We start from the raw sequence: 14,968 nt of genomic DNA, 5'->3' as shown, positions 1-14,968 counted from the left end.
AATAACTTATATTTCTGCCTGAGAAAAGAAAGCCAATAAGAAGGTGAATTTTTACCATAAAAATATTCAAGTTTCATATTCTACTACTGTTCTCCTATATTCTTTCTTTTCAGTAAACTTTTTATACCTGAGAAAGTAAAACACACCCTGGGTCCCATCCCCCTCCTTAGGGAGGAAAATAGTAATCCTTTCTATTCTTGGTTAAGGATAGTTTCTAGGACAATAATTCCTATGTGTAAAACACTTAAGAACATTCATTGGGGTATTGTTTTGTGATCTTTGCTGGTTTCTCTAAATATGGTAGAAGTGTCGTTTTCACGTGTCTGATTTCTCGTGGTCCTTCAACAATTTTCAGGTTGTTTATAGTGAGATCATCCAGTTCAAAAAACATTACAATAAGATGAGTTTGGGGAAACTGGGGGACAGTTCCACCATCGCCTCACTGCACATTTCTTCCTTGCTTCCTAAGAAAAAGTGTTCAATCTAGCACCTTCTGACTTCCATTAGAGTTACTGTGGTGCCCCCTGCTTGTGTTGGCAACGTCAGAATCTAGTGGTACTAGCTCCCTTCCCTCCCCACCCCCCACTCCTCTTCCCCACGTGGAAGCAGAGAAGGAAACAGCCTCGGAACTTCTCCCCGGGCAACTGTCAACCTTCCGGGGACGTTTGCTTCCCGCTCAAGCAGAAACGTTCGCTCTGGAGGCTTGGGCTGCAGCGCCGCTGGTGGCCGCCAGTCCGCACACGTCCAGGCCTGCTGGCCTTTCAGTGGAGCTGCTAGAGGACGAAGCCCCAGGGCACACCTCCGCAGGCCCAGTGCCGCGCACCGTCGGTGACCCGAGACCCCCGCCTCCGCAGGCCATCAACCGGCCATGCCGGACGCCCTCGCGGAAGTGGAGCCGAAGGTCGCCTGCACCCAGGCTGCTGAAACTACCTTGACCCCCGAGGCGGAGAAGGGCAAGAAGAAAACCCGGCTTCTGAAGACAGTTCCCTTGAGCCTGATCAAGTTCCATGCTTTTCAAAGAACCGAAAGGGGCCAGGCTGGGGCCACGCCCGCCGTCGTGAAGAAGACAAAAGAAAACTTGGAGGCGCCCTGCGGCTTGGGCTGTATAGTTTTCCCCAGGTGTCAGCGCCTCAACAACATCCATTGCTTCCTGGTTTTCTACTGCCTCCTGATCACCTCTCAAGGTGAGCCTGCGTGGGGGCGGCGGTCATTCCGGGGAGGGCAGCCCCAGGGCGCAGTGGGCTTGCGGCCGTGGCGGAGGCGGGAGAGGGGCAGGCGTGAGTGGGGGACGCCCTGGGGTGACCCAGCTAGAAGCAGCTCGAGTCTCTCACGATCTCGAGGTCTGTCTGGAATCGAAACAGGTTAAACGGGCCATTACCTTGGGTGTGGGCCCCTGTCATTGCTTCACCTCGGCGGGCCCAGGGGTGACACAGCCCCCCTTACACGGTGTCGGCGATAGGGGCCTGACCTCCAGATAGGAAGGTGCTGCAGAGTCACTTAACGTTGTTTGGTCACGGATCCTGCCTGGGAAGTTCAGGGTTGAATTATTTGGGGGGATTAAAATAAAATGGAATCCGGTGTCTGTGATCACAAGTTTGTTTCTGCTTCTGCTGACAATTTTGAGACTGGCTGGCCAAGCTGCTCCCTGCCTGCATTTGGTATCCTCACCTGTGAATTGAGGAGGTGAAGTGGGACCTCAAACAACCTACATCGGAGAACCCAAACTGTTTATCTTTGCCCACACAGTTAAACAAAGAATGTGAATTTGAATGCCTGTAGAGGGGGTATGCATTCTTTACTTGGCCATGGCACTCACAACTCCCTTTATGCTTCAGATTCTTTACTATCCTGTTTATACTGATGGCATTGAAGTTTGCCAGGCATGATCTCTGTTTTTGCTCTAAAATGTTATTTCTAAGTAAGTACAATAAAAAAGCTGTATGTGATAAGGATCACATGAGAGGAACACATAAATAATGATCATTTTATCTTGATTTTATTAAAGAAGTTTCTTGGGGAAGAGGCATTTGAATTATGCCCTGATAAATAGGGTACAGTTGTCATAGCTGGAATGCAGTTAAGGAGTATTTATTGTATAAGGAAATAAATGAATGAATGAATGAATGAATGCATGAATGTTTGGATAAATAAACACTCAGAAACAGGAAAGCCTTGTTCCAGAATGGTGAGTGATGAGTTTGGCTTGGATGATGGTTTCACCTAAGCACCAAGAGGAGTCATTATATTTGTTTTATTCATTAATTATAGTGACTAAGACAGAACAGACAGTTGTTAGGACAGAATGGTGACTTCCAAGCTCCTTACGTGTAGAACTGGAATGGTATATAAGTTTTTGTACGGACACAAATTTTCATTTCTCTGGTTTTATACCCAGAAGTGGAATTCCTGGGTCCTATAGTAGCTTTATGATTCACTTTTTAAGTATTGCTGTAGGTTTTTCATACATGTTTTATCAGTTTGAGGAAGTTGCCTTCTATTCCTAGTTCATTGAGTATTTTTACTAAGAAAGTGTGTTGGGTTTTGTTAAATGCTTTTTCTGGGGGTGCCTGGATGGCTCAGTTGATTAAGCGTCTGCCTTCGGCTCAGGTCATGATCCTAAGGTCCTGGGATTGAGCCCCATATGCGGCTCCCTGCTCAGCGGGAAGCCTGCTTCTCCCTCTCCCTCTGTCTGCTGCTCCCCCTGCTTGTGCTCTCTCACTCTCTATCAAATAAATAAATAAAATATTTTAAAAAATTAAAAAAATGCTTTTTCTTTTTTTGTGTGTGTGTGTGTGTTTATGTGGTTTTTGCCCATTATTATATTAATATAATGAATTACATTGATTCACTTTCATATTTTGGTATGAAATTAAGAAGTCCCATGGCTTTGCACATTTGAATTTGGTGAAACATTCAAAATAATCATAAACAGAAACAACTTATTTGAAGAGTTTTGTCTTATAAGGTATTTGTCAAAAATTCTCTGGAGTATTTTGGCTGAAATATTTCAATAGAAAAAAAAGAACTTCATACATTATTTAGTAGTATTTTCCTTGAGCTTACTGGATATTTATGCACCTGTAGAGAGTGTTTTCTCAATTAAAATGTGATCTACAGTGGAGAGTCATTTGGAGGCTTCACATTTATTAACTATTATGTTGGAGGCCCCTAAGACCTCATTCAGGCTGAATGATTCACTAGGAGGATGTGGGACTCAGAGAAAGATGTTATATTCATGGTTATGACTTATTATAATTAAAGGATACAGATTAAAATAAGTAAGGAGAAAAGGCACATGGGACAAAGTCCAGAAGAAACCAGGTCCAAGCTTCCATGTATCCTTTCCCAGTGGAATTGCATGGACATGCTTAATTTTCCCCCAAACAATGGGTGATAACACATGTAAACAGTTGCCAGACAAACTTATGTGAGCCTTGGCGTCCAGATTTTTTTTGGGGTCATCAGTCATGTAAGCATGCAGCATCTGTGAGACTGACCTTAGTTACTCAGACTCCATTACCCCACTCCTACACGCACAACAAAATACACGTTTAGCAGGAATGATGTTGTTAGCATGAATTATCTGATCAAACTGATACATGGCCCAAGGCCTTAGGCATATAACAGATGTTCACCTTAAACCTTGTTTAATATAAACTGTTAGATCAGACTGGTTCTGTGTGGTCCATGGCCTCAGGCAAAATATTCCAAGGGCTCAGAGTCATCTTCCAGGAGCCAACCAAAAGCTAGTCTTGAAGATAGGCATTTTTTAAGCAACCAAGGCCTGCTGAGTTAACACTTCACTGCAAAACTATACAAAGCAATGTGGTTGAATTGCAGCTAATTTCATGGGAACAATTAGGAAAAAAGATCATAGTAAAAATATATTCTTCAGAAAAAATATGAATAACATTTTATTAGAGGTAAGTATGGCTAAGAAATTAAAGTATGTGAGTGCATATCAAGAATCATATTCTTTTATTTTTTCAAAGTTATGATATATAGTATAAAGGTGTTTGAAAAGTTTTCAAATAAGCTTTTAGCTTCACCAATATGGTAAAACTTGTCTATAAATGACAAAAATCTTCGGATTTTTTTTTTACATACTACTCCATTACCAGGCACTGAACCAGGAAAAAAAACAAAGCATCGAAGATGGAATCTGAAGTTGGTTATCTGACCTGATTGGGCTTGAAAGCAATGAAAACAACAATATTTGTGCCTGTGGAAAATAGTATACTGGATGTTTATGTCATGTAGTGACGTTATTTAAAATGTTACCTAAAATCGAGTTCTCATTGAAGGCAAGACTTTGGGAGATGAATGGCTTCTCCAACTGACTTCTATGGTAGAACTTTCAACTAGGAAGGTTTTGGGGTTGATCAATTGCTTCTGACTGCTCTGGAAAGTTTACAGAAAGAAAATAAGAAGTTTAAGGCATGATTAGGGGCATGTGTGAGCTTCTCGGATGGTTCTATGAGAATCTCATCACTTTTAGCTACACACTGCATATTTTGAACAGTTCCAACTCAGAATTACAACATAAGTTCAATGCACAGATTCACCAGATCACTTTTGTTAGAGTTGAGGTATTGATTGGAGAAGAGTGGAACCTTAAGAATTGGGATGAAGGCATTTGGCTAGAATTCAGTGAATCTGAGGACCATAAATCCCCAAATCCTAAACCTCCTTTCCCAGTAAGAGCAACTATATCTCTTATATCTGAAGAAAAAGCAATTCCTTTTTTGAAGACACTGAACTTACTTCACTGAAGCTAAGGGAATGCTGATTGCCCTTATGATCCACCCTACTACCCCTTATTGCTGCCAGACTCATAACTACAATTAGATCCCAGCCTTCCCAGAATGACTAACATAAAGTCTACCCTGGGAGATACTATACACCCCAAATTTGCCTGCCACTGCACTGATGTCTCTAGAGAACAGTTGGAGTGTGAGGGCTACGTCTTCTAAAATGAAGGAAACGTTTTTTCACTTGTTCCACTCACAGTTAAGAGACATAATCTTCAGTGAACTTGTGTTTTTTGTTTTTTGAAGATGGAAGTATGTTATGGTAGCACTATAGCTCCCCTCAGGGCAGACCCTGAAAAAATAGAGGAAAAAGGAAATCTTTCCAGTGGGCAGACCATTGAGCAATACATCTGATGATCCATATTGCCTAGATACCATGCTGCCATTGCCTAATGGTTTGACCATTTGGTGACTAGGAGAGCTGGGTAAGTGGCAGGTCTCTTTGAATGGGCAGAGTTATCCTGTGTGGATGTTCACCAAAAGAAATCCATTGCGGAGGAAGCTCTCAGTAATGAGATAGGTAACCATCCTGTGAAAGTTCCCCAGTCATTATATGTCTTGTTCAATGGGCTCATGTTTATAGTGACAGTTGCATGAAGAATAGAGGTTGTGCAAGAGCTGAATGCATGGATTTATCCCTACCAGTGCTGATGTGGTTATTGCCCTTATTGAATGCCTTATACACCATCATGGTCATCTTATTTATTATCACATTGCTTTAAATGAAGGAACTCATTTTATAGGAGAAGAAGAATATCAGGAAGTTCATGTTCATGGAATTCACTAATCTTACTACATATTTCAATAACCAGAAACTCTTGGCCTTATAAATAATTATAATGTCCTATTGAAGACTCAGGTAAGGTCCAGCTAGGAGACAACAATTAAAAAAATTGGGGGTGCTTGGAGATAGCAACCTACATATGTTATGTGTGATCAAGAAGTAGAAGAGGGAGTGAATAATTGAAGAAGGAAGTTATCAACTGTGTTTGCATAACCATTTAGAGAAATAGAAACTGCCGCAACTATGCATTTTTTTCTTATTTGTTTTATGTGTACACACCCATACATAAACATATACGTGTGTGTGTGTGTGTGTGTATTCCGATTTTTTTTCTCATTTTCCCTTACTATTTTATAAAAGAGTATTGTGGGAGATAATGTTACAAATTCATCTCTGGGTTACAGAATATCCCTGAGAAGGGGAATTAATACCCCAACCCCAGAGCTGGACCCATTTAGTGACATTTCTTTCCTTGGCCATTATCCTCTTTGGCCACATCTAAAATGAGAGTTGAAGAGAACTCTTCTCTTTGATGCAACCAAGTTTTTATATCTTGTTTCCTGCTGGTCTTGGTCTGTTAAACTGTTGTTGCTCCAAGTCTGACTTACAGTTCCTTTTTCAGTACAGTTCCCTCACAAATTTAGTTAAGTCTATTTATACCTTTCATACCTTTTTATACCATTTATACCTTTGCAATTTACTTTTTGTATTAAGAAAATCCATTTAGGTTTATGATTGAACTAGAAGATGGAGTAAAATTACCTTGTGATGGATATGATGACTGGTTGAACTCTGTCTCTTTTTTGTTTTTTTGTTTTTGTTTTTTTGAAAGAGTAAGAACATCTTTGTAAGAATGATAATTGCACAATGTTAGGCAGAAGCATGAGGATGTTGCTCTTACTTTGGTGTGCTAGTTTAAATAGAGGAAGAAGGTGAAAATGAATCCTGAGTGGTCTAAAAGGTGAACTCTGCAAGTTACTTGTCTGTTGGCCATAGACTTCACTATTTGTGGTCTAGACTCACGCCTATTTAGAGGGGCCTAGGAGGCTGTAAACTACATTTTCCAGCCTTTCTTTCTCACTGGCTTCCACTTGGTGTTGCCAATGAGAGGCTATGGCAGTAGATTTGAAAAGGGGGCAAAGGAAAGCCTCTTTTTTTGTTGTTTTTTTCCTCTCTGTGGTGGTGTTTTTGACGATAGCAGCAATCCTGGGTGAATAAGAACTCCTGGATTTATGCTTAGGCATCTCTGCAGCTCCATCAGCAGCCAACAGTGGGTGCCTCAGCAGCCAGTGCTTATGGCTCTGGCTCTGCAAATGCAAGAGCGGCAGAAGCAGTGGATGACTGTGAGTTGTCTCTCAAAGCATTAGCAGTAGTGTAGGTCCTGGCCTCCTGCAAAAGAGAGAGCGATTGCAGTTCCAGGGGCAGCAGCCCATGCTCCAGCAACTTCCGCCTTATAGGTATCATGAGTTTTGATTGGTAACTCTTTTCCCTTTTCACTCCAACAAATGTGTTATTTTTGTAACCAACCTCTGCATTAATTTCTGTATGTTTCAAGTATTTAGTACAATTGTTTTTTTCCTGGTTGGATACTAAGGGATAGGAATGCACCTATGTAATACCATTTACTTAATGTTTAGGAACACGACAGTTCTCTGTATTGTTCAAGGATATACACGTTGTCAAAAAAGAAGTGTTTAAAAGAGTCAGAGGGGCGCCTGGGTGGCTCAGTTGGTTGAGCGACTGCCTTCAGCTCAGGTCATGATCCTGGAGTCCCTGGATCGAGTCCCGCATCGGGCGTCTGCTTCTCCCTCTGACCCTCCCCCATTTCATGTGCTCTCTCTCTCTCATTCTCTCTCTCAAATAAATAAATAAAATCTTTAAAAAAAATAAAGGAGTCAGAAATTATAAACTTCAAATATAGAATATGGGTTATGGAAAGAGAGAGAAGAATGCGTTTGGGGAGTGCATGCTGGGCTTCAGATATTTTGATGTTTTATTTCCTGTTGTGGGTGGTAGATAAATATTCATTAGATTGTTATTTATTCATTTTTAAAAAAGATTTTATTTATTTATTTGAGAGTGAGAGAGAAGAGAGCGAGAGAGGGCATGAGCAAGGGGGAGAGGCAGACTCCCTGCTGAGCAAGGAGCCCGATGCGGGGCTTGATACCAGGACCCTGAGATCATGACCTGAGCCAAGGGCAGATGCTTAACCAACTGAGCCACCCAGGTGCCCCTGTTATTTATTCATTTTTATAATTGATCAGTACTAAGAATAAAATCTTAGTAAAGTAAAACTTTACTAGTTTTGCTAGTAAAACTTAGTAAAACTAAAGAAAAAATCCTTAAAAATAAAGATCAGTACTAAGTAAGATGACTAAAAAAGATCAGTATTCTCCAGTTAAATAGGTACAGAATAGGTATAAAAATTCAATTAGCAAATATTTCATAGAGGTTAAGGCCTATTCGTATTTTAGAAAACAAATCATGTGCTTATGGATCTTAAACAGTCAGAATAATGTAAAATAAACTTAAATCAATGTAAGTTGTTTTGGCTTGTAATGATTATAATGGTGTTCTATTTTGTTTCTTAAAATGCATATTATTGCTTTCTTTTTTTTCTTTTTACATTTTAGGTATTGTGTTTGGTCTCATAGATCTGAGCATTGACACTTTTGAGAAGGACAATCATCTGAGCAACATGGAGAATTTATTGTTGTCTTTGACTTATGATATTTCATCCTGCCTGATAGTAGTGTTTATATCATACTATGGAGGGAGAGGAAACATACCAAGATGGATTACATTTTCCTCCTTTTTAGTAGGACTTGGATCACTTTTATTTGCTTTTCCATACTTTAGTGTTGGAGATCATAAAGCAAGTGTAGCCATTGGAGGTAAGATTATAAAAGGTGCATCAAATTATTATTCATTTAAATATTGGCTTTAGGAACTTAAAATAGACTGTAATACTTGTCTGTACATCCATCCATCTGTGTCTATGTATATTACCAAGTTTATTAAGCTATTTAATTGTAGCTCCCTACTAACGTATATATGCCATTCTCTTATCTTCTCATGATCATATATCCTTTCATGTAAGACATAGGCATAGGAAGAAGAAGGAATATTTTGGGATCATTATTTTATGAAATTGTTTCTCTTTTGTCAGTTTTCATATGTATTATAAATCTCTTGAGAACTTTGGTAATTCCTTATGTCTTCCACAATATGCTTTCCTTAATCCTTTATTCTGACCTCAGCACACATACACAAGAGCACAGATAAATACATAAATAAGCACACAGAAAAAGAAAGATCAGACTCCTACCATTTCAAAATGGGAGCTGCCCTTTGGCGTAGGACTTGGAATCTAAAAAGATTAGTGGCTTCTTCACTTTGTCATTTTTAGAAAGATTTATTCTGGGCACCTGGGTGGCTCAGTCGGTTCAGCATCTGCCTTCAACTCAGGTCATGATCTCAGGGTCCTGGGATCGAGCCCCGCGTCGGGCTCCCTGCTCAGCAGGAAGCCTGCTTCTCCCCCTCCCTCTGCCCCCCCTGCTTGTGCTCTCTCTCTCTCTCTCTCTGTCTGTCAAATAAATAAATAAATAAATAAAATCTTAAAAAAAGATTTATTCCACAATCTTTTTGCTATTGCTTGTAGACAAAGGCTATTTTGAAGTTCCACAGCACTATTCCTGGCACTATTGTGTTGAGTACTTTCTTGCTGTGTATAGTTCATAGCAATGTTAAAATAGATTTACCCATTTTGGCAACTTTAAATTGGACTTTAGCGAGACATGGTGGAAAAAGCCATGCGGATGTCTCCATGTGTGTATGTATGTGTATATACATGCTTATGATATTTAAAAGTATGTTTATGATGTGTGCTCACAATTCAAATAAATATTCCATATTAAATGCAATTTATAGAACATTTATTATTAAATAATATGTTGATATATATCCTCAATATATGAACTATATAATATTCACATATATTTATAATATTTTATTCTCTTGGTGGAAAACATTTATTTTCAGATGTTGGACAGCAGGAATCTCAGGACCATGATCCCTAGGGGAAGGGAAACAAACAAATTGAATTTTACAGGAGAAGGCAGGAATAGCAGACTACGGATGTATTTGATTATCAGGAGGCTGAATGACCTCCTTGAGTTTAATAATTATGAATTCAAAGTGAGATTTGCATGGTTGTGTATTTTCTCCCATCCACATGCAGCTTTACAAGTATAAGAGCGGAGTAGGGAGAAGAGTTTAATTTGATGAAGTTTGCAGTTTTACCAAGGGATTGCTTGATAAGAGAGCAAGGAATTTAGAAGTGCTAAAATGACAATGGGAGAAGTGAAGGACGTAAGAGGATATTGGGATGGCGAAAGGAGCAGTATCGAAATCGTAGTGGGTTTTAAGGATTGTTGGAATTGGGTTACCAGAAGTGAGCTGGAAAGATAGGGATGTTTTGAATGTGGAATGCTTGAAATTGCAACTAAGAAAGGTTTGTAGTTAATGTTTTTGAAAGTTTAAAATTAATTAAGTGGAGTACAAGTACATGGGAGGAGAAAAATTCAAAGGACTAAGATCAGGCATTTAAAATATCACATTGATACTGATATCACCACAAGTTAACATATCTGATTAAATTGAATCATCAGTATTTTGAATCACAATTCTAAAGAACTCCTCCCACTTGACATGGAGTCAACTAGCATTTGATATGGGTACTGACCCAGATGAAAATTTCCATTAGTGTACTAAATTGCAATCTGCACTCTAGCCAGTTTTCCACAAAAATACTTTAAGAGTGTTTGTTAAATTCCCATCAAAATGGACACAATCAGAACGATCTAATAGCATTGCCTGGATCTACCAATCTGATAACAAATGCAATTCTAAGAAACATTTACTTGCTATTGTTTTACAACCATGTGAATAAAAAAAGCATAAGAAATAGACGGCCACCTAAAGGAATTTAAAATCTAATGGCTTGCCATATAATGACTAACTTTAATGGAAATAAATTTTTATTGTATAATGCCTCCTCTTTATGAGAAGAAATTAGTGGGTCTAAAAAGGGAAATTATTTATTTATTTATTATTATTTTTTAAAAGATTTTATTTATTTGAGAGAGAGTGAGAGAGAGAGGGAAAGAGAGCATGAGCAGGGGGGAGGGAGACGGAGACTCCCCACTGAGCAGGGAGCCCCATGCGGAACTCCATGCCAGGACCCTGGCTGGGATCATGACCTGAGCCGAAGGCAGACACTTAACCGACTGAGCCACCCAGGTGCCCTAAAAAGGGAAATTATTTAAACAGAGTGACACAAAGTTAATGTGAAGATTGCTGATGAAGTGGATATAGAACTAAACTCAGAAAATAATCTGATAATACAGATAATCTAGAACATTAGAAATACTTTTTCCAGGGCACCTGGGTGGCTCAGTCGTTAAGCGTCTGCCTTCGGCCCAGGTCATGATCCCAGGGTCCTGGGATCGAGCCCCACATCGGGCTCCCTGCTCGGCGGGAAGCCTGCTTCTCCCTCTCCCATTCCACCTGCTTGTATTCCCTCTCTCGCTGTGTCTCTCTCTGTCAAATAAATAAATAAAATCTTTAAAAAAAAAAAAAAAAGAAATACTTTTTCCTGGGCGTCAAAAGTCAGGGATACCAGTTGCCAAATTTAAGAGGAACATATGTATGTTGTGTATGTGTGTATATGTATATACACCTATGCACACATAATTGTGTATATACATGTTATTGTGCATACGCATTTATATTTGGTTTATAATATATGCATCTTTTCCAGTATTCCCACAAAATTCCTTTTATAATTACATTTTTATGAGAATATAATGACTGATTTTAGAACTGCTACCTTCAGTGTAAATGAAATGTTTGTGGGAAAAAAAGGCACACTGGTGCAAATAACTTTGTAAAAGGTGAAATATTGCATGAGAGATACTGCATATCATTTTTGACTCATTTAACAAAAAATAATTATCTTTTCAAAAGATATTTGCCAAGAAATGAAGACTAACAAGGTTTGCAATAACGAGGCACCATCATTCCAAGCAAAGTATATAGCTTCCTTCATCCTGGGGCAGATTCTGCAGGGAGTAGCAGGAATGCCTCTTTATATCCTTGGAACAGTCTTTATCGACAACAGTGTTGCCATACACTCAGCTGGTATTTACCTAGGCAAGTTTTCTTTTCCTCATATGGTCGGCCAGTTTTGAACTTTTATTGAGCTTTCACATCTTGGTGTACATATCTAAACTGATACGTGAGTGCTAATTATTGGCCCTTATAATAACATTATAATAAATGGTAAGTGGTATGTTTGATTTCAAAATCACATTGAGCTGCCTAATTCTGAGGAATTGCTTAAGATTTGAAATTGTAGACAAGTCATCTGAAAGTCCTCAAAAAGGTAAAGAAAAATAGGAAAAGGATATACTTTCTTAAGTAATAAAAACTACACTCTTTCTAAGTATTACGTCTAAAATATATAATATATATAACATTGATATATATGTCGTATTAAACTATATAGATTGCATTTAATTTCTCTGGGTAAAAGTCTCAAATTATTAGATTTAATTGAATAGTTGTATGTTTAAACTTTGAGGACATAGGGGAGAAGTTGCTGCCATCATGTTCATAAGGGGACAGAAAATTTGTTTCCTGCCTCCTCAGTATTTGATTCAGTGTGGTGTTGAAATCATCATCATCATTGTACTAAGCTCTTTACATGCATTAACTTACTTCACTTTTGTGGGGCTCAGATATTTTGAAGTTAATGAAAATATAATCTTGTTCATCCTATCAAGGAGAGAAGTGATATGCTATTTAATTGACTACAATGTAGTATCTTCTATTTCTAATCTTTTATGCCATGGTATCCTACAGTAAGTGACCCAGGGGTATATCTCATGATAATCTGTATTTCTTTATGTTGCAATAGCTATGGCCTTGGTAGATCATCTATCTGTACAGAGTTATCTATCATATATTTTTTTAAATTAAAAAAAATTTAAAGTGTTGTGAAGGTGACTTTAGAGAACATAGCATTTTGCACCAAAATAATTATTTTTCCCCCAGAAGTAAGGAAAATTATGTCAATAAATTAAAATAGATGATATTCATATTTATGTTTGCTTTTAGAAAAAAAATTGCAGTGATTTACTAGTGTTGGCTGAGGGTGGCAACAAATCTGTTTGTTTTATATTTGGTTCTACTGAATAGTAATTAAAATGCACATCTACCGAATAGTAATTAAAATGCACTGCAAAAAGTTGCCACCTCCTGCCACCATGGCAGCTAAGGTGAAGTATACAAAGGTACCACAAAGTGTAATCAGGTATATTGAATTTATAATTATATTAAATGTAAACATATTTATATTATATTAAATATATAGATGAAATAAGATACAGTAAATTATATAATTACCTTATCAAAGTTTCTTTAATATATGCATTGGATAATATATGTATATATATGATGGTTAATTTTATGTGTCAGCTTTGCTAGATTTGTTTGGTCAAACATCAGTCTAGATGTTTCTGCTATATTTTTTAGATGTGAGTAATACAGTCAGTAGACTGAGTAAAGCGGATTACTCTCCTCTATGTGGGTGAGCCTTATTTAATCAGTTGAAGGCTTTCAGAGCAAAAACTTAGGTTTCCCAAAAAAGAAACAATTCTTTCTCCAGGCTGCTAGATAGAAACTCTGCCTGAGTTTTTCCAGCTTCCTGACCCACCCTGTGGGTTTTAAGCTTAAGTATGGACCAAAACTTTAATATTAACTCTTACCTGGATTACCAGCCTGCTGGCCTGCCCTACAAATTTGGACTTGCCAGGCCTTATAATTGTATGGGGCAACGCCTTAAAAATCTCTCTCTCAATATCCTATGGGTTCTGTTTCTCAGGAGGACCCTGACTAAGGAAGTATGACATGAGGCTTTCAGAAGTCATCTATTTCAGTGATATAATTTTTATCATGACAAACTCGCTTATGTAGTTGTTTGATGTTCAGTATTCACTTTATAGGCATAATGGAAGCTTCAGTAGTACTCGGCTATTCTTTGAGTTATGTGATAGCAGCACCCCTCATCAAAGGCTCTGAGAACAGAACTTCTGCAATTAGGTAAGCTGTTTTATTTCCTTGTTTGTTGTTTACGTTGTATAAAATATTTATTGGATAAATACTGTAGCCTGTAAACATATATATTTAATTTGTAACAATCATATTTTTAGGAAAAACGTATGTAAATGTGACTGATATGCACATATATGTACATATAAATCTAGAATATATACTTTTATCTTTACTGTTTGAAATGTAGTTTTAAAAACACTATTTATAATGACAACTTTATTACTAATTCTACATGTAGTTTTTGAAAAATTGTGGAGAAAACACATAACGCAAACTTTACGATCTTAACCATTTTTAAGTGTATAGTACAGTCGTGTTAATGATGTGCACATTGTTGTACAACAGATCACTAGAACTTTTTATCTTGCAAAGCTAAAACTCTGTATCCATCACACAGTAACTGCCATTTACCCACTTCTCCCCAGCCCCTGAAAACCACCATTCTACTTTCTACAATTTTCACTACATTTTATACTTCATATAAGTGGAATCATGCATTTGTCTTTTTTGTGACTGGCTTTTTTACTTAGCTTAATGTCCTCAAGGTTAATCCATGCTATAGCATATGCTACTATTTGCTTCCTTTTTAAGGCTAAATGATATTCCATTGCATGTAAATATCATACTTCTTTATCCATGTACCTGTCTATGGGCATTTAGCTTATTATGTCCACCCCTTGGCTACTGTGAATAATGCTGCAGTTAACATGGATAAGCAAATAACTCTTTGAAATTCTATTTTCAATTCTTTTGGATATATACTCAGAAGTGGGATTACTAAATCATATGGTAATTCTATTTTTAATATTTTTGAGGAACTTCCATTCTATTTTCAGTAGAGGCTCTACCATTTACATTCCCACCAGTAGTACATAAGGGTTCCAATTTCTCAACATCCTTGCTAGCACTTGTTATTCTCTTTCTTCTTCTTCCTCCTCCTCCACCTTTTCTTTCTTCTTCTCTTTCTCCTTCTCCTTCTTCTTCTAATAGCCATCCTGACAGTTATGAGATGATAGCTCATTGCAGTTTTGATTTTCTTTTCCCTAATGATTAGTGATGTTGAGCACCGTTTCATTTACTTGTTGCCTATTTGTCTATCTTCTTTGGAAAAATGTCTAAACATTTCGTCTGTAACATCTACATATGGTGCTTCTTCTAGCAGCACCATTCAAAGACTTAGAGATGCCATATTCATCCC

General features: G+C 37.9%; 1 protein-coding gene across 1 annotated transcript in view; it reads left to right on the top strand.

Annotated features, from left to right (window-relative positions):
• The first annotated feature begins 868 nt into the window (after positions 1-868).
• Positions 869-14,968, top strand: part of SLCO6A1 (solute carrier organic anion transporter family member 6A1) — a 98,109-nt gene continuing 84,009 nt past the window's right edge. Inside the window, exons 1-4 of the mRNA XM_035015077.1 lie at positions 869-1,184; positions 8,229-8,489; positions 11,623-11,808; positions 13,662-13,758. Of these exons, the coding sequence (XP_034870968.1) occupies positions 869-1,184; positions 8,229-8,489; positions 11,623-11,808; positions 13,662-13,758 (860 nt within the window). The remainder of the gene's footprint in view (positions 1,185-8,228; positions 8,490-11,622; positions 11,809-13,661; positions 13,759-14,968) is intronic.

Source organism: Mirounga leonina, unplaced genomic scaffold, assembly GCF_011800145.1.
Source record: "Mirounga leonina isolate KUSES-001 unplaced genomic scaffold, KU_Mleo_1.0 Mir_168, whole genome shotgun sequence".
NCBI classification, from domain to species: domain Eukaryota; kingdom Metazoa; phylum Chordata; class Mammalia; order Carnivora; family Phocidae; genus Mirounga; species Mirounga leonina.
This window is presented reverse-complemented; position numbering and strand designations above follow the sequence as displayed.